The 20312-nt window shown below is 42.6% G+C and overlaps 1 protein-coding gene across 2 annotated transcripts in view; it reads left to right on the top strand.

Moving 5' to 3' along the window:
- The window catches only part of cecr2 (CECR2 histone acetyl-lysine reader), a 32462-nt gene that overhangs the window by 753 nt on the left and 11397 nt on the right, over positions 1-20312 (top strand). For both annotated transcript variants that reach the window (XM_085359001.1, XM_085359002.1), the window contains exons 2-7: positions 13766-13860; positions 15843-16026; positions 16574-16701; positions 16891-16974; positions 17364-17431; positions 17536-17696. In XM_085359001.1, the coding sequence (XP_085215127.1) occupies positions 13766-13860; positions 15843-16026; positions 16574-16701; positions 16891-16974; positions 17364-17431; positions 17536-17696 (720 nt within the window). The remainder of the gene's footprint in view (positions 1-13765; positions 13861-15842; positions 16027-16573; positions 16702-16890; positions 16975-17363; positions 17432-17535; positions 17697-20312) is intronic.

The raw sequence follows: 20312 nt of genomic DNA, 5'->3' as shown, positions 1-20312 counted from the left end.
AGGAAATATAGTTAGAAAAGTGGTCAAGGATACGTGACGGGAATATTTCAGCCAATTAGATTTATGTTGGTTTTACTTGTGTGAATATTTTATTTTATTGTGAGTGAAAGAGCTAAGTTACTGTACGGCGCCGCTGTGTTTTGGTTTCCCTTTTCTGTCAGATAAAGTTAAGTTCATGGCGTGAGGTTTGAGTTTATTGTCTTGGAGGCCATCTGGCTTGTGTAGCCAGGGGACGCAGATGCTGTTCAGTCATTGTTTGCTCGCCCAAGTCCTGTTTTGTTGCAAGAAGCGAGGGGTTTAACGATTTTCTAAGGTTATTAATTGTCTAGGGCAAGTTAGTAGGTGGACTATTTACTCCACTAACTGTTCTGTCGCAGAATAAACTATTTATTACACTGTGATTACATAATTCAACTTCATCACTCGATTTGGCCTCCCACCCCCCTTTTCCCTTGAAATGTGTTCAGAGTCGATAGGAAAGCGTAGTTCACGACGCCTAACATGTGCAACATTTACGACAGAGATCACGGAGATTGTTTAATTAGTCGAGCAGTAATTGCACTTTAAAGAAACCGGCGAGGTCAACATCGCGCATCAACAGTCTCCATCACTCAGTCATCCCCACCCCCTTCGGGAGAATCACGTAGACATCGTCTTTGTTGTTGAACGAAGTGGCAGCCAGATGGGGGACTAGCATTGCGCCTAGTTTACATGAAAGTTGATCTCCTTAAAGGCCCGATGGGCTTGATTTCAAAGTAATGTTTCAATGATGTATTCCTGTTTAAAAGGATAACTTAAGCAGATCACGTGTTTGGCTCCATTACTCAGCCGGATTTCGGGGAAATATTGAGATTGATGTAGTAGTCTTACACTTTGACATCTTAATTGGGCACAGAAGTGTCCAAGGTCACAACTCTTTTGGTTCTCGTTATAATGATCCACTGGGGAATTTACAATAAGAGCTAAGTAGTTAAGCTTATAACTTTTATTGAAAGCTAGTGGAAAGTACGTGTCTTTCAAGGGGAAATGAGCAACATTAGCAACAGTGGTAATACCCCCCTCCCACCAAAACTTCAAAAGAAACCGTTTTAGGTGGGGAAAATGCAAGTAGAGCCCACATTGTCAAATGTTGTCAAAATCCCTCTGGTGGCAGGCTTTCCCACTTTGCAGCCATCTTGAAATGCATCTACCTAGGCACTGATTTGTGCAGTTATTTTGAAATATTGTGGGAATTACCTTATATTTCACTGATCCGTAGGAGATGATTCCATATATAGAATCACCTGTCAAAATATTTTTTTAACATTTGCTGACTTTGTGCCCAAAACAAGATATACAAAAGACTTTTTTTCCTTGAAGTGAATATTTTTTTTTCTTTTCTGTAGTTTATTTGTGAGTTAAATGAAGCAGGCGGCGTATGTCTTGTGATCTGGCTGCTTGTGTTTTATTGGGGCTTTCATTACATTCATATTCAAAGTAATGCGTAAATCACGTCCATTCAAAAAATTTGCCAGGTAAATTTATGCTCTTCATTTAAATCTTTATTGCTGCAAATGCTCTGGTTGGGTTAGGTGATGTTTAGTATTTGCACGTACTGAAATGAAAGGGTTTCTTGTGCTGTTATAGTAGCTGACCAAGATGGTGAGCTTTCAAAATAATTTTACAATATCTCGAATATTCGGCGCACTTCAGACGCTTGCAACTTGTCTTTTTGATAAAAAAAAAAATACACCGCCTCTTATCTTTGCAACAAGTGTTCAGTCTTTGGAGCTTTGCTCTTACCTCTGTGTACACCTTGCTGTGTGCACAGAGGTAAGAGCATGTGAACGGCCAGGCCCCAGAGTTAATAAGTTGTAAAAATTAAGCAGTTCAGACCACAACATTCAAATAATCTTTTACAGTGCAGATACCAACTGGAAGACTCCTTGCAAATCCCTGCACTTTGGATATTATGATAATGAGCAATCAGCTGACACGGCCCTCTGTCAGGCTGATTTATGCTGTTTTGTTACTGTGGGTTTGCAAATATCCTCCCTGGCTTTGAGTCTGGACATTTGGATCCAGCATGTTTACTTTCTGAGGACTTTGCAATGTAGAAAGAAGAAACTGTTTGGCTGATGTGTTTGTTTTGCTTTAATGCCACATAGCAGCAACAAGACAAGCTGGCCCGGGCACTCCCATGAAGGCAGCAGTTTAGGCTTACTGTCATTTACCTTTGCTTTTTCTTGTTTGTTTTAAACTTGTATAGTCAACGTTAGTAAAAAATCAACGAGGCATTTTGCGCCACATTTAATGATCAGGATAATTTTGGCCTCAGATTAATTCCTTTGACTTGAGGTTCATTTTCTTTTGTCTTCCAAGAGGTGCTTCATAAGGGGAGGTGACTGAAAACGATTTATTGGCTAACATCAGTTAGCTTGTGCAGGTTGAATTAAGGGGGGAATAGGGGGCAGGGTAGGGTCCAGAAGTGGCTGTTAGTGGTCATGACGGAGTGGGGCCCACTGAGTGATTTAACGTTGGCATTCCTTCTGTCTTCTCTTGTGGAGATGGCATGTTTAATTGGCTCTTATTGACCAATGTCCATTTTTGCCATCCTCTAGAGAGCAGTGGTCAGTGTTGATGCTGCAGAGGACCTCAAGCAGCTCTGAAAACAGCTTGAAAAAACATGCATTTTACAGTGGCGTTCCATACAAATCACAGATGAATCTGAGAATTCCCAGCAAAAACGTGGGTGTCTGTGGCACATTGTCGGCCTTACCCTGATTTTCTGCCAGATTAGAGCTGAGTTGGTTTGCGAATATGAAAGTTAAGGAATGAGAATTAAAAACACGAGTTCACTTTGTTACTCACATCTCATCCGAAGTCACTTTGAGTATGGCAAACAGCGTGTGAATATAACATCAAAAAGAGTGGATTTCCAACTCTATCCACTGTGGTGATCAGACAGGCCACAGATCCCGCCGCCTCCTTAAACACCTGTTTCCTTTTCTCATAATGGATACTTTTGCTAAGGCTGCCACATGTGAGACCACAGTGTTTAAAGCAATATGAGACTACCACCAAAATGGATATTGACAAACTGTGATCCAGTTCGCTGCTGTTGTACTGTTGTGGCAGCTCTATTCTTTCTATGGTGCTGGTCAGTGATAATGGAGCACTCCCAGTCTCCTTGGCTAGCCTTACAGAACGGCCCCTTGCACATTGTTCCAGCACTGATACACTTCACTGTCGCTGGTTTCCACTTTCCTCGAGACTACAGGCAGCAAACCGGGAAAGCAGTGCATGTGTGTGGATGAGAGATTGAGAGGAGTCTTAGAGGTGAGGAAGCAACTTGTGTTTTAGTATGAGTAGCCGTCCTCTTTTCATGCCTTTTTGTGTTGCGGCTTGTGAAAGGTTCCTTGGCTGTTTATCTGGTAAATGATTCCTGAAATCCCACAGTGTAGTCTTCTGTTGCTTAGCCCTCAATGATGTGCCCTTCATGCCAAGGACCTCTGTCCCTGGCTTCATGTAAGTCGGTGCTCTGCTGGCAGCCTGTTTGGCACATCATCATGCATTTGTTCCATGTGTCTTCATTAGCTGCCTGTCATCTTCTAACTGAGATGTAGATTTAGAGATGTTGTATTTCATCGTAGTTAATAGCTGGTGTGAAAACAACTTAAACGAGAGTCTTTCATGTACTTTTTCTTTGAGTAATAAGAGGAAAACGAGATTGCCCAGGAGTGGGTTGACAAATCTAACAATAAGTCTTGATGTTTTTAGGCAGTTTCAATATCCCACACTATGATAAGAGCTCCTCTGCAATCCCTTTTCATCTCAAACAACAAAAACACGTCTAGTTAGGGTAGCCAATCTCTTTTGCTGCACGTCTGTACACTACAGATCCTATTTGACATGGTTAAAAATGAGCAGTATGGGCAGCGAGTGCAGCTTTTTAGTAGCGTGGATCACTCGGTGGTAGTGTTGTTTTACTTTTCAGTAAAAATTGTACTGTCACTTCAGAAATTTGCAAAACTCAAATATTTCATCGCTACTGTGGTGAAAAAGCTGTTAAGCTTTTCTGCTCATCTCAAATTATCACTTGAAATGGTTGTGCAGCTGTTGGTTTATTGTAAGATCAAAAACAATAGTCCCTGTGCGCTAACAGCATCTGAGGCACTGAATATTACTTTTGTCTTTAGGGGCAATATTTCCAAACAATAGTAAAATCCTCACTGGGGATTTATGCTTCAGCTACTGCGTAGTTATATCACAACTGCATCCCACTTGAAACCCTACATTGTACCCTGACGTGCACCTCCCTTGAAATGTAACAATGCATCGCATCAGTGCAGCCTGCAGCTACTGTGATTGGTCCCTTCAGTGTCATTGATTCCTCCTATGCCAATCATTGTATCAATATAAGAAATAATAATCATATATCATCAATTTAAGGACTCAATAATATCAGCAAGATCCTGAAACAGGGCAAAATACACATGGCAGAGAGTGGAACCACTCTCTAATAGTGACTGAAACCAAAATTATTCCCACTTCATAGCCATCTTTGTAACACCTCAAATGCAGTTTGTGTGCCAGCAATATACGAGAGTACCTGCAGTTTCAAACCCGGAGTATAAAGACTTCATGTTATACATCTACCACAAATACTCAAAAGTGTCACAGCATTGCAGCTCCATTTCTTGCTAAATCAAGAGTGCTGATTTGTCATTTCAAATAGTATGCTAAATTGCATAACGGATACGGTTAGCCAAAAAGTTCTAACTAACTGTTAGCTTTCATCGGTGGAGCAACACCGTTAACTTATATGCTTCCTGATTCAGCTAATGATTGGTTCTTTCAGGGCAGGGCCAGAACTACAGCTGCCACTGGCATTACACGAGTCACTGTTGATTTCTATTGAGAGTTCTGGAAGTGCTATGTAGCTCCTTTAAGGAGCTACGTAGCTCCTTAAAGTTTTTTTTTTTTTTCTTCTCCTAGTTGACAGCATCAGGGAGGTCATACTAATAAAAGTGCTTTTGAACACTGCCACCTTCTAGGAGGGAAGTGCGTTTTATAATGGCAATATCTGACATTTTGATCTCTGATAAATTTCCCTTTAAATATATGATGTTATGAGCACCTGCTGATGTCATTATCAAACAACATTAGAATACATGCAGGGAAATGACACGTATCTCTGCTGAGTTTGTTTCTTGTGTGTAATTATGTTTAGATTATATTTTGCACAGTTTTTATAATGTTGTGGGCACCTGGCTAAAAAGTAACCGCGACAAGTGCAGCGCTTTGTACGAAGTTAAATATTTGTCCATTCTCAGCAACCATAAAACATACAAAAAAAACCAAACATCCTCAAGGGCTTGGCTTAGACAGTTGCCACCATGACACGCTGCTCACGTTTTGGACAACAATGGAAAAAGTATTCTTGGTTAGCTCAGTGCAATACAGTCAACGTCCCCCTGAAAAGATTGGATCAACATATTCAGTGTTGAAATGCAAAATGTTTACAGTTTCTCCTGCTGCCCATTGCCCCAATCCTGTTTCGAAACGGTCTCGCTGTCAACATTTCATGGAGTTGGTGACATCTTATATGTCCTAATACACTGACACCCAACTTCAGTCCTAATTTAAAGAACTGAAAAAACCCTCTTTGGCTTGATTTTTATGTAAATCATGAATTATACACATTTTAATATAATTAACTGCCACTTGTCCTCTTACCTCATACGTAACAACCGTTCCTCTGTGTTATTCGTTTTTGGAGGCCCAGTCTGCCTTGCCTGTTACTGTGCACGAACCCCTGGCATCACCATGACTAAACCCCAGATGGTGGTTCTTTCTCTCCCTTCCCCCCCAGAGGGCTCTTCTCTGGGTGCTTGTCGCTGCTGCTGTAGCCTTTCTGAGGGAGGGGGGCTTCTGTTTTTTGTAATAGCCTCCTGTATGACTATAAAAGATTTCGTCCCATTAGATCTGGTAAATAAGTGAGAGCAGGCTGTCTGTGAGCATGCCCTTGTTTCTGTTGTCTAGAAAGCAAATGGATTAACAGGGGGAGTAGGATCAAGGCTTAAGTGTTGCTCCATCATGGCCCAACTTCAGAGTGAGACTCTCTCCTGCTCCCCACTTATCCTGCATTATAACTGCAGATAGCAGCCATTTAGGATAATACCGGCCTGGCCTCTGTTAGAGGTTGTGATGTGAGGGCCAAGTATGGCTGTTGTGAAGATGGCAGGACATTACTAGCAAATGGGATGGGAATCCCTGACGTTTACCTTCAACCTTGGGCTGCTTTACCTCTTTGGTCATTTCCTGGCAGGAGATTGGATCCCTGCACACATTAACAATGATCCATTCTCTTCCCACAGCTATACTGATCAGTCATCCCTGGCATCCCATTGCCTTTCTTTGCTACTGTCCCACCCACGGAAACATCCCAGCTCAACCTTGCTTATTGCCTTGCAGACGCCAGCCTCTAATAACTTCCTTTCTAGATCGTAACCCCTTAAAGAGTTTTCACACTCCGCAACTGCTGCTGTGACATCAAGAACCTTTTTGCATGTCTTTTTAATGCCCTCTCTTCCATGCAGTGTGTGTGTGGGTGGGTGGGTGGGGGGGGCTTTGTAATAGTCTGCTGCCCCTCCCCCAGTTGTGATTGACAAGTGAGAGCAGCAGTACATGCATCAGATGGTTTCACATGGGGACTATGTGCACAGAGGGGGAGGTAGAAGGGCACATATACTGTTTTTTCCTCACAGTTCCATTGTTGCAGCACCCCATGGTTCCCTCCCTCTGTCTCTAGTCAGGACAGCATCCCTTCAGTTTGCATTTTCACTCAGCGTCTTTGCAGCCGGTTGTGAAGCAGACATCAGAAGTGTCGAAGAAACAACATAAGAAGTTCTCATCCAGTGAGATGGTGTTACTCAAGTCAGCAGATAAGGAGACGACCTAGAGGCAGTTTTTACAGACAGCGTGGCTTTCATCAGGTGTGAGAGTGTGTTTGTGTGAGAAAATGGCACAATGACATCCTGGAGTCAGCTACCGTAGTAGAAAAACCATGCAGGCAGTTTTGAGAATGTTTGTGTCAACAGATTTTAGCAATGCAGTAATGTTGACAATTGTTTAAGAGGTGGCTAGGAAACATGAAACTAGTATTGGTATGAGAGTTAAAGGATCCCTGGTACCTGGACAGATGTCGCAGGATCACTAGTGTATCAAGCTGCAAAACAAATCCAGAACACATCCTACGTATCTACATAATATTGCTCCAATAGTTGGAGTGGAAGTATTTTAGAGCTGTGCTGGCACAAAGAAGAGGGGTGTTTATCAGGGTAGGGTTAGATTTTATTTGAATAACCGGTCCAGCGAGTTATGTTGTTTCATTTTGTAACAGCAAAAGCGTGGCCTGGTTCAACGTGTTTACTGGAAGGCCCGCTGTTCTCCCCCAGCAATTCTGATGCCTCGACAGAGCATTCAAATGAATTAGGGGGGTGGGTTCCTTCACACAGGGGCTAATGTCGGTTTGAACACGGCCCTAGGAGCTTTTGCGTCGCTGTTTGTGAAAGTCGGGACCTTGGCATAACTGTAAGAGCTATAAGACCCTGTGCTGTGTCGCATCTTATCCTGTGAAATGTTCCATTTAAAGGCAGTGCTACACTCAGCAGCCATCCCACCTTAAAACATGCCCAGATTATAGTTTGAAAGATGTACATCTCCTTAAGTAAAATGAATTGATCCAAAGTTGATCTTTAATTCACATAATTGACATTTATGTGAATTAGCAGCGCATATTTCACATAATCTTTTTAGGCTCCCTACACATGTGAGATTTTTATTTTTTGTGTGTGTTTGAACCATCTGTTTTCTCTGTGCGTGCGTGTGTGTGTATGATTCTACTGGGATGTCAACTGAAGCAGGAAGCTCAGTTTTATATGAGAAAGTTGATGCTATGTGTCCTTAAAGCTGGCAGTGAACACACAAAACGCTCGCTGTACTGGGTGGCCTCCCCTTCTCCTGTGCTTAATGATCCTCTCCCACATACTCGGAGAGGTAGTTCGTGTAAAAGGTTTCCGTCTGTCTGAGAGAGCTCAACTGAGGAAAGATCTGTGCAATGCCCATCCCTCTCCTCCCTTCCCGCGGTCTCCTACTCTGTAGCCAAGCCACCTGTCCCACCTGGCCATGACACTGATACTAAAATAAAACTTAGCAGAATGTTTAAACTGACCCAGAAGCTGCGAGTGTATCATGTTTGTTTTTGTCTCTATTCTAAGAGTGGTTTAATTTGCATGGAACTATTATTATTTTTTATTTTATTTTTTTTGGTGGGTTTTTTGTTCATTTTGTTTGTTTTCCTTGTCACATATGTCCATGAAGAGATCTAATTCTTGTAGGAATGCCTTGTGTGAATCTTGAGTGTAAAGTGCATTACTTTTTCACTATTTTAAATTTATTATATACATATATATTTTTAGAAGTTCTTGTTTTGATGAATCAGTCAAATGCATTTGGCACCAACAAAAAGTTGTTGATGCTTTCCTCTGATCAGATGAACCGTACATCCTGAGGATGTGAGGGCGTTTTCCTGTGGTGTTACGGCTATGTGTTCATGTTTGTCATGTGGCAGGAGGTGGTTACGTGCGGGGGTGGAGGGTGTTGTCAGATGATGGCTCCTGGAGGAGCCATGTGTAAGCTGAAAGTGGGAGGGGGGTGGTGGAGGAAGAAATGAAGAAAGAAGTATAGGAGAGGAAGAGAGGAGCCTTTACACAACAAACAGACATCCCTTCCCCCTCCAGCTAGCCATGCACACGTCCTCCAACTGTTGGTGATATAGACCCCGGAGGAGCTGTTAACGGCAGTGGCATGGAAAGTGTCTGCTGTGAGGGTAGCCGGAGAGGCCAACCTCCAGATATTAAAGGCTTTGAGGATCTGCTTTAACCTTGGAGCCGCTGATACAAAATGCCACTTATCTAAACCCCTTCTTTTTCACTCTACAGGTGGTACTGGCCAGAGACACACATGCACACATTTTATCTCAGGTTTTCTCTCTGTGCAGATATGGATTGGGGCACATGATGGGTCCGTTAGCATCCACTGACAAAAGCACATTTCACTTCTATGTGGATATGCAGCGTTTCTGCTTTGCATTGAAATCTGTTGGCTGCTTTTAGCCTTGATAGTGTTTCTTTCAGAAAGTCAGGTCTTCTCCTCCTTTCAGTTGATTCATGTCTCATAACATTTACCACTTTGATTCTCATATCAAAGAGTCAGACTGTGTTTTGTCCCAGTGGTATCATTGTAACCCTTATAACAGCAGATGTGCCCGCACATAATGCAGGTTTATTGAATACACAGTCAGTCCATGATGGACCCGCTCTTATGAGACAGCTGTGACTGGATAGAACGTGTCTGCCTCCTTTAGTACTAAATACAGCTGGGAGAGTTATCAGTCTACATCTCAGTAAACTGTTAACACACACATGTGTTTTGGATCAATACTAGCTGGAGAGATGGGGTAAGATTTAACTTCTAACATGAAAATTATGCTTCTGCGTCAGAGCTACGTTGTAACTTGCACCACAACCAGAATCCCATTTTAATCCTATGCTACAACCTTCTACGTAGCACGATGTGCACCTCCCGAGATGTTGGGGCGACTCATACCACCACGACTTGAGTGGAAGATTGAGGTGTAAGCATAGGAGTTTTTCAGTTACTACATAAGTTATTTCCTGCAGAAGTCTTAATCGAGCTTAAATCAAGCGTTGTCCTGGTTTGTCCATATGTCTCCTTATCTTTTGTGTTTTGCAAATTTAGTGTTTATTTTCACCGTCTCTAGGAGGCATTTGTATAAAGTTCTTTGTCAAAATCCAGCCCTGATACAGATGCGTGGTTACCAAACCAGGCCTGTGGTCTATGTTTAGACAAAGTTTGGAGGAGGAAATTAAGAAATGACTGAAACTTGTTGACTCAGGCAGATACAGTCGGATATAGTCAGACACAGCACATTATTGTCATGGTTTCTTCTTGAATAAGGAGTTGCCTGTATAAATCATATTGTTAAAGACATTGCAAGTAATAGTAGGTTTTATCAATGAAGTGACTGTAAATTCTGGGGTGTTTTGGCAGTTAAATAGGTATAGCTTTAATAATCTTTCCCCTGAGATGTCTATATTGCCACTTCTTACTTGGCCGTAAGCATAAAAAAAGATACCTTTTTACCGTTATCTGCATGAGGTGGACAAAGACTCTGAAAGTGCTTATCACAGATGACTGGACATTTGTAAATAGTTAGATACTTGGAGCCAAAACATACAATCATTAATCTATTTTTATAGTCAGTCTCATTAAAATGCAGTAATTTAGCTTGGTGTAAATGATGGAATAATACATTTAGAAGTTTCAATAGCAAAATTGAATTTCTTTTTTACAGAAGAAGAATAAACAATCATTTGTTTGTATCTGTAAGCTTTGCTGGTGTTCTGACTTTAGTCATGGCAGGCATGCTGTGAGTAGTAACTGGAACCTTTTTAGACACAATAATTTGTACATGTTTATAAAAATGAGATTCAGAAGTAATAGTGTCAACTGGGCTGAATAACAGAACTGAGAATGTAGGCATTTTATTCTGCAAATGTTAATGAAGACTCGTTAGGTGTGATTGGGCCTTTTGAAAAGAACAAGTGGTTAGCCACATTGTCACCATGGGTGTTACTTTTCGCACTTGTCTGCTGCTCTGAATAGACAAAGCAGTGACCCAAACAGTTTAAGTTGTTTCAGTGGATGTGGCCGGTCCATCTCACTGATGATGTAGTGCGGAGAATACCTGCCAAATGAGTTCTACTTTGCTATTCTGCCCTCAGCTCCAGTGAAGCCAACAACTGGTTTGGGTGTGGATAATGTGCGGAGGGAGAGGACAGATAAGGAAGATGGAGAAAGGAAAATGCGGGGTGGAGAGTGGAGCAAGGGTGTTGTCAGGGGAATAATAGAATGCCTCAGAGGCCCTGTAGACACTGGGCAGCAGGGCAGGGGGAGGAAAATGGTGTGAAAGAGAGGAATAAGAGGTTAAGCCAGTGAGAGGAGCAGAGAGAGAAACAGCAGGGGCGTCTGGTGAAAGAAGTGGCAAATACCTTCAGGGCGAATTGCTGATTGCAAGCCAGGCCTACAGAGGGAGTGAAGTGATGACACACACCTTTTGACTAAACCTTGACTCACCCTCCAATCTTTGTCCCAGTATCTGAAATGAATAGCTGGTTTTTCACAGCAGTATCTTGCCAATAAATCTGACAGCTCACCTTGATTTATGCAAATTATAGCCAAATTATATCTTATCAATTATTCAGCTTTTTTATCGTTCGGCCCCATTGATCATTAATGTTAGGCAGTCAAAGTACACGTTTGAATGAATTGTCATTGGTGTGTTTTTTTCCTGTTATCTATAGTGTCAGTGCAGTGAGTTTGGGTGCTGCGTTGCGTGTGTGCATGTGCTTATCGAGGCAAAAGGTTCCCACAGGACGCTTCCAGCTGCAGCGGTGTCCCTTGCAGTCCTTTATCGTGCTAACTGTTTGTTAGCAACAGGCCACAGAGGGATTGGTCAATGGATGGGTGAGAGAAGAAAGAGCAAATAGACCCCAGTAATTTCCCCTCCCTTTGCCATCTGACAGACTGTGTGGCACTTCAAAGTTAGGGAAGAGTTGTTCATCCAGTGGGCTGCAGCGAGCCCTCCACTTGCTGTTCTGTACTCAACTCTGAACTCTTTCCCCAGCCTTGGCCCTGGCTTTTTTCAAAGTGTGATCAAAGTGCAGTTTGTCTCTGATGGATGTGCTCACTTTGGCCCAGAGGCTGCCTGACAGGGGACCTGGAAGTGGAAGAGCATGACACAGGATCTCACTGCGTCCTATGCACATGCGCTTACAGACAAACGCCCACGTGTGTCTTTGTATCCAGAGTTAGCTCGCGCTGCGAAAGAGCTCTTCTGCATATGTGACCACCCCATGACGAGTGAGCTAGCCTGAGCACATGTTAAGAACTTTAAGGAGTCTCTATTGTTAAACCTCGGTCTACCTGATCTATACTTGATATACAGTACACAGTACTGCCGTTTAGGAAGGTATTCCAACCTGATTTTCATAACTCGAAGCAAAGTGGCAAAATAATGTCCTTAAATGCAGTCTTGCTTACATTACTGTGAGTTTGTCTATCACTGTTACTCCTGGTCTTGTAGCATGTGCTGCACAACCAGGAGATTTATTAAACTTGTCAAAAATGCTGTAGAAATACAAATGCAATTCTGTAGTATTTAAAACGGTTGGTAATGATCACCCAATTATTGGTATGCACTGGCCTTGACAAGAAATTGTGCCTCGTTTTTAACCACAACAAGGCAAAAGTTGTGGTCGGTAAATCTTGCATGTCTGGCTACTTCAGAACTTAAAATAGACTTTGATTTGCTCCTGGCAGTCACACACTCGTAAAGCCTACAGTTTAAGCCGTACACCTAAAATCCATTACAGTCTGACTGTGGTCACTGTGACCATGTCAATCTTCAGGCTTTTAAAATAGCCTCAGTGCGCTTGTAAACATAATGAGCTGTTCTTCTCAATCACGAGATGTGATTCTTATCCGCTCTTATGAAACTCGCCCTCCTGGTTTGCATTTTTTCTTTCGTTTTTCCTTCATGCTCTTTACGTTCCTAACCTCGAGCAGAAACGTTGATCTTATCCTGTTTTTCAACTTCTTTCACAACCTTGTTGTTTTTGGCTCTTTTTGTTTTTTCATTGAGCCAACTTGTTGTGTACCGGCTTCTGTCATTTCCACAGCAAAGAGGTGTGTACACTGACCTTTAAGGACCTTAAGTAATTGATGCGTCATTTCTTTTCCCTGGTTAAAGCTGAGAGAACCGATCAGCATTTATAGGACTTTCACAAGTACTACAGGTGCAGAAGTACTTGTGAAAGAGGGGCAAGAGTGACACCAACAACAGAAGTTGTTGGTGTGAAAGCAATGGTTATTAGGGGTGGGAGTGGTTAGCTGCGAGCCGTCTGTATGAGCTTTGAAGAGTTTGCTCTGTATCCTGCGGGAGGGTGCTTTTAAATGAAACGGACACTAGGTTAATGGAACACTGTTCATTTGCATTTCCTTCTCTTCCCTCTGGCTCAACTTCAGAGTCCTTGGGTGTGATCAAGGAGAGCTGTGCATGCTGGGAAGCTGTGTGGTGTCCAGTGTCTTGGTTGATCAGCAGAGGAGAAGGGGCATGTCTGTGTTGTAGCTCTCGGTCTCTGCTGCCTGCTGTCCTTTCTTGGTGCTTTCAGATCTTTGAGATTTTGCTCTGCCGGTTATTGCCGCTTCATAAAACCTAAATGACTATAACACAATGCCAGGCAGGAGAGGGGTCATGACTGAACTTGAACCTCAGCTACAGCCCAACAAGCACCAGCAAACCAAGACGCCTTAATGAGACAGGATGCGAGCTCTAGCTGTTACACCTCCCACCGAAATCTGCCAGCTTACCTTACACTCATCCCAGCAGTTTCTCCATTTTGATCACATACCACTTCCTTTATAGTGGCCAACAGTCTAAACACACAGAAAGCCACCTGTTTATTTCCCAGTCACAATACTTTTGCCATTTATTTATTTATTTTTTTAGATAGTTTTCATTTGCGAGATGCATTTCTCTGCTTCCATTATTGTGCAAATCGGCATGTTTGCACAGTTATCGCTTGCTAAGTACTTGTAGTTTCTTCACATGTTGATTGACTGTGTCCTCTGTGTCCAGGAGCTGGAGAAAGCCCTGTCAGAACAGGACTTGGATTTCCTTGGGGATCTCGTTGCCTGTCTGTTGCAGGGATGCTACCAGCGCACTGACATCACGTAAGTAAAGAATAGAAAAAGAACCTGGCATATAGCAAACGCTGCCAGGTCACATCAGGTCTGCTTGTGTAACACCACCTGTAACACATAAGCCGTTTTCAGACGTGGGATGCGTAACACGGCTGGCATCGTGACGTAGGTCACTTTTGGCAAGAAACACGTGTCTGAAGGGGACGACCGAAAAAGTTTTGATTCATGATAGAACCCCGGGGTTGAACCAAAGTTTATTTGGACATAATAAAAATGCAACAAGTTGACTTGTTGCAGATAGAGGTGTGCACATTTCAGAGCTGAGATCGCTGTCCAGTACAGTAAGGTCCCCTTAAATCTTTTCACATTTTAGAAATAAAGCAAAACTTATTACAGTTTTCTAAACAATGAGGGTAAGAACATTAACATTTAATTTTAAGCCCAGTTTTACTCTCCTAATCATGGAGTCTTGAGTGTAGGACCATGTCCAACTTTAGCTACTTTTACATAATTGAACGTGTTAAATGAGGCAGCGTGTAGATGGCTGATGTTTGGCTTTCTTATAGTATGTTTAATATTTTTAGTTACATTTGTTCTGAAAGATAATAAATAGGTGAATATAAGCAGGAACATTCACATTTTCCTGCTGCTTAAAACTGCCCCAAGTGGCGTGGGAAATTTACTTCGTAGCTGACTGTAGGTCTAAGTAGTGGTGGAAGTTGGAATTCAAATTTAGAGTTTTTTTTTTTTTTTTTTAATGAAGCAGAGGCACAATGGAAAAGAATTACCATTTTTACTTAAATGTGTCAAGATAAAACTTGTCTTTCCATCTTCTTCAAATTAGTCATACCCAGGAAGCTTCATAGGAAGTCTGAGTCACGAGCGCAATAACTCACTGAGGAGTCAGAACTTAGTCACCATAAGGAGCGCTGAAAGTAGTGATAGGTGGTATGGTGACATCATGTTTACTACCGCGGTGATCCGAAAACGGCGTAGCCACAGAAACTTTTCTATAAAGTGGTGGGAGAAAGTGAACGCGAAGCAGAGGCTGTTATTCAAATCCGCAAATGTTTTCTACCTCCCATGGGGCTTCCCCTTCGATACGCCTGTTAATCTAACCCATCGTTATAGAGTAGCATAGTGGTACAGTACAGTGATAAGCACAGAGCAGGAGTGATCCAGTTTTTCCAGCCAGGCAGCCGGTAACAAGAGGACAGCCTGCTTTATTGGACTGGACAGGCTCTGGCATCCTGGGGGTGGCTGCTCAGCCCTGGCCTTTCACAGAGCTGCCCTTTTCATCCGCACGCGTTAAACGCTCTGCCGGAGCGGGGGAAAGAAGGGAGGGAGGATGTCGGAGAAAACGAAGGACAGAAAGGAGGAGAGAGATGGGGTAGTAGTGAGGAGGGGCGAGCCTGCAGCTGTGTGAAAAGTGCACGCTGCTCTTTCAAGATAAGCCATTTTTTTTCTCTCCCTCTTTCTCTGTGCTGTTCCATAGATGCTCACCCTTGCCCCAAGCTCTTGTTCTGTTCATGTGAGCTGGAACTGAACGGTACAGATTAATCGGCTAGACCTGAACCGGAACCAACATTTATTTACCAGTTTTCACTCATAGATACAACACAACTCCCCTTCAAAGAAACTAGTCCTTTTCTTCTTCTTTTTTAAACCAGCCCCACCTCCTCTCTTTTTCCAGCCTGTATGATAGTGTGAACCTTGCCTGTTTCCTAGAAAGCGATGCTAGTTTGTACTGAAGCATGCTGCGTTGGGTTTACAGTGCCAAGATTTGCAACTGAATTGGTTGAATCTAGCCATCCATAGAAATCTCAGTACAAAAGTGAAGCCCTGTGTTGGATTGTTATTTTTGACATGCAGCTAGTGCTTAATTCTGATTTAATAATCTTTCATGATTAAGATGCGTAAAAGGACAAATTTACTCGAGGTGTAGCTAACCCAGTAGAGTGACATCTAAAAATCAATACGGCAGAGATGAGTAAGGCCGCTCTACTGTTTAGCCCCCAGGCATTTAGCAGTTACCTGGACGACATCATCAGCTACCGCTGGGAGCTGGAAGAGGGGAAACCCAACCCACTTCGAGAGGGGCCCTTTGAGAGCTTACCCCCTCGCACTCAGGTGGAACTGCTGCACCGGCTGTGTGACTACCGTCTGGATGCTGCTGATGTCTTTGACCTGCTTAAGGTGACTAAAAGAATACATGTGATCATAATAATGTATTCACAATTTATTAAAGAGTTAAACATTCACTCAGTATTGAGTCAGTAATTGTACATAAAAGGTTCCATGCTCCATTAATGCTGCCGAGTTGTGTACATGTGTACTGTTAAAGTTTGCTTTTTTGACAACATGATGAATGATTTCGTTCACCCAGCTGTTCAGCTTTAAAGCATAGTCAGATATATTTGTCACTGAGCAGCTGCCTCGTTTAACTTTGTCCTAAGAGTGCAAGATCTTAGTTTTGCTGTTCTTTAAAAGTATATTTACTGCCATGAACTAAGGTGGAGTTATCATAATCTGAGGCTTTACCCCTGTACTGTCAATCGGTTTCTAATTTTTAAACTGTAAACTGCTATAATTCATGAACACTCTTAACAAGATATCGAAAGTACTTATTGTCAGCACATGATTCACGCCTCTGTACGATCAAAGAGCTAAAATGACATCACCCTCTGATGACACACTGCATATTATTTAAGAAATGTTATATCCCCACCCCCGCCACCTCCAGGGCCTGGATGCAGACAGCCTGAGGGTGGAACCCCTGGGGCAGGATGGAAATGGAGCCCTCTACTGGTACTTTTACGGCACTCGCATGTACAAAGAAGAGCCAGTGACAAAGAAAGTAGGAAAACACAGGTAATGCTTCTTTTTCTGTCAACCAAGAATGAATCATCTGCACTTAGCTGAATGTTGAAGTGTTCAGTTGAAATAAAATTTTACCACTTGTTTAGAGTCCTCTTAAGGGTTAATTTACTTGTCTTTTATTCCTACCTAAGCTGTACTTTTAACCTTTTAACCTGCTTTTTTTTTTTTTTTTTTCCCCAGTGATGAAACAACAGAACTAACATTACCAGAGAAAAAGAAACGTGGAAGACCACCAAAGAAGAGAAAGCTGGAAGATTCACCAAGGTAAACAAAAACAAGAAAAACTTTGCGGTCAGTACTAACAGGGCGGAGACACAGACGTTTAGATTTGGGCATGTGCTGTGCAGATGAGCTCGTCTGTTTCCCGTGTGAAAACGATACTCGCCCAGGTTTTGATGATCTGGGTCTTCATGTCCTTTGCTCTCAGTCAGTTGTTGACTTGACCTTTATCCTACTGCTGGACCCAAAATGTAATAAATGATTAATGGAGTATTTCTTGAGCACACGCTCTCTAACCATATTCTCACCATGTGTGTAGCGAGGAATTTTAATTAATTCCAAAAAGTAGTTGTGGAGGATCAGCTCTTATACCAGAGTTACTTTTAAGCATGCCATTTTTTTGTAGGGACTTCATGGCTTTATATTTCTTACAGTGAGGTGGAAAGTGATGTGCCAGAGATGAAGATGGAACATGAATTGGAAGATCTTCCCCCAACCACAGGTAAAGAAACTTTGTGCTTTATATCCTGACATTTTTTTCCCTTTGTTTGCATTTTTCCCTAGAATCAGTGGTCCGATGTTGTTTTTCCTTTCTTTCCTGTGCAGGCCGTAAGCGAGGCGCTTGGTCGCTGGTGTGTGATACAGAGGAGCAGTGGCTCAGTCTGGCAGAAAGCATCAAGGACAAAACCTCCCCACAGGATCGCCACCTCTACCGTGTCATTAGCCAAAACTTCCTGCCTGAGATCAGCAACATGATTGAGCACAAGGTCAGACACCAGAGACACCACCATCAGTCTCCATTACACCAGCATACAACGCCTTCTATGCGTCCTCTGTTTTTGATAGGCTGTAGATTCGTTAATATGAAAGCGATTATACACAGACTTTAATTTGTCCTCGTTTGTGTGACAAGTCACAAGCGCCAGGGCGATTTTGATGAAATACCAGCTCATAAACGGCTAAATGAGACATCCCAAATGTGACAGTGATGACATTTGAATATGCAAATTGAATTTTATTGATGTACACTTGACTGCTGTCTTTTCTTTCTTCCTGTTTCCTTAATCTAATCTCGGGTTTTAAGATTACTGATATTCCTTCATCTCAGTTCAGCTGCTTTTATCTTCTGGTTGTCTTACAATAGTTGTTTGTAGGACCTCTCGACTGTGCTACACAATAGGTGGAGTCAAGGAAAGCTGGTCCCTAGTCAGCTTTTTGGGATTGGTCATATGTCGGTTAAGGTATAATTGGTGTTGAGTGCTTTAATGGGAGATGATATGCACACTCTGCTCCAGCATGTCTAAGCCAGCACTGCTTTCTTTACTTTGCAAAGGAATTAATTTGAGTCACTGACGGCTACAGCTAGTCGAGAAAACCTAGGTTCCTGTTTTGATCCCACCTGATTGCATAAAGATCAGTGGATGCTGTCTACTCCAGTGATGTATAACCAGCCGTGGCTGTTGCTATAGGAACGATCCTTTTTCTGCCGTCATCAGCATTGAAGTCAAGAATCCCGAAGGCAGGTTAATGTCAGCCGAGAGGTCACTCAGTAATTGCAAATGGTTATGAATGAGTGAATTTGGTTGAGTCGTTCATCAGTCACACCCTCTGCTGTTCTACTTGTGCGCACATTTCTATGGCATTCAAAGTCTGTCTATAGCTTCTCTACATAATATAAGTAGAGCTGGATGAGGGGTTTTTGGCTTGTTGGCGTTTCCTCTGCGCCTCTGGACTTGAAGAGATGGCTCTCTGCCAAACGCGATCACAGTATGGGGTGAAAACGGATTAATTTAAATTTGCTCAAATAACAGATTCAATTAAAGGAATGCACATTCCCATAGTGAGCTTCTTATTTATAATATAGATCACACAGCAGGAGATCACATTAGGATGCTGTGCTTGGTAATTATATTAATTACACTGCCGCTGTGATGGTGTATAGATTCTGTGCTTGATTTGCTGCATAGACCAAATTTATATTAGACAACCAGAAATGAAAGCTTTTCAGAAATAGTGCATGTATACTTTTTCTGTTTGGTAGTCTGTGCTATGAAATGAAAGTTTTGTAAATACTTGTTTGCACTTTGAAATAACAGCAAAGGGGAAAGTGTCTGTGTGATATACAGCTTCTACAAGGCTGCATGTAGTACGTACATGTAGTTTGCAGCCTGCACTGTGATCTGTTTTGCATGGCCATTTTGTAGGATTGTTTGTCTTGCTCTCTCTCAAAGTATGTGTTAGTGCCTGATGTGTGGCTATAAATATCTCTGTGTTCACATGAGAGTGTCAGTGTGTATATTCTCCCAAATCTTCCACATGTCTCAGTCTGCTGTCATCAGCCATTTCACGGGGCACTGACAGCTGGCAGGAGCTCACCTTGGGGCAGAATGGAGACTCTTGAGTGACAGCTTTGCTGTGCTGCAGGATTCTGTCGACCTCTCTAAGTGGTGACACCAGAGGCACTCGATCATGTGTGTGCGTGTCAGATGATGGACTTGCGGTAATACGGGGAAGAATTGTGAAGCCTGGGGAGATGTCAGTGTTTCCCATTGAGGCGAGACAGAGGCGGCGCGGGGGCTCTCAAGCACACATGTGGACTGCCGCCCTGAACTTTTCTACACATTACCAGGCGGAGGCAAATGTGAGAACCCAATTGTTCAGTGTGATTGGGTGTAAGACGTCTGTAGCCTGCCAGCTCCCTGATACAGAGTCGGTGTGCTTTCTGATTGCGCCCATGTGATAGTTCCACAGCTAATTGTCCCATTGATTCATAGTGACCACGTGGGCTTGCGCTGCTACCTTGCTCACATCAGGTGAATCTTTTCCAGTAAGAGCATGTCTAAAGTGGACCCGTTGATAGGTACGTGTCACGATGGACCGCTTGAGACAACGGCAGACATGATCTTATTTTCATTTTTTATGAAAAGATGGTGTTTGAAAACATTATCTAGTTTTAGAAAGCACGTTAGGTTGTAAACATCTGTCTCCTTTAACAGTATTTTTTCATTTTAATCTTCTCCGCAGTGGGCTCCTTCCTCATTTGTTTGCTTCCCTACCTGCACGCACAGACAGTCTGACTTTGTTTATATAGCGGCAAATGCATATTTAGGACTCTCTACTTGTTATCTAGCAAGGTGTTACCTGTGCCAGGGTGGCAACCCTTAATAGTCCTACATCCTGGATGTACTCTGACATAAGCTGCAGGGGACAGTCCCTGATATAGACAGGATTTCAGAAACCACTTGGCGCTCTGTTGGCTGGTGTTTCCTTCCTTTTCTGTTTGCTCTAACTGGTTCTCTGACACGTCAGCGCTCATTAACCCTCCACGCTCTGTACTGTATATTTTGGATGAAGTTCCCTGCTCAAAAGTTGCCAGATAGGCT

This window comes from Diplotaxodon limnothrissa, linkage group LG7, assembly GCF_057381915.1.
Source record: "Diplotaxodon limnothrissa isolate DT_005_m linkage group LG7, D_limnothrissa_male_GT1.1, whole genome shotgun sequence".
NCBI classification, from domain to species: Eukaryota; Metazoa; Chordata; class Actinopteri; order Cichliformes; family Cichlidae; genus Diplotaxodon; species Diplotaxodon limnothrissa.
The sequence above is the reverse complement of the archived record's forward strand: the minus strand, read 5'-3'. Positions and strand labels throughout refer to the sequence as shown.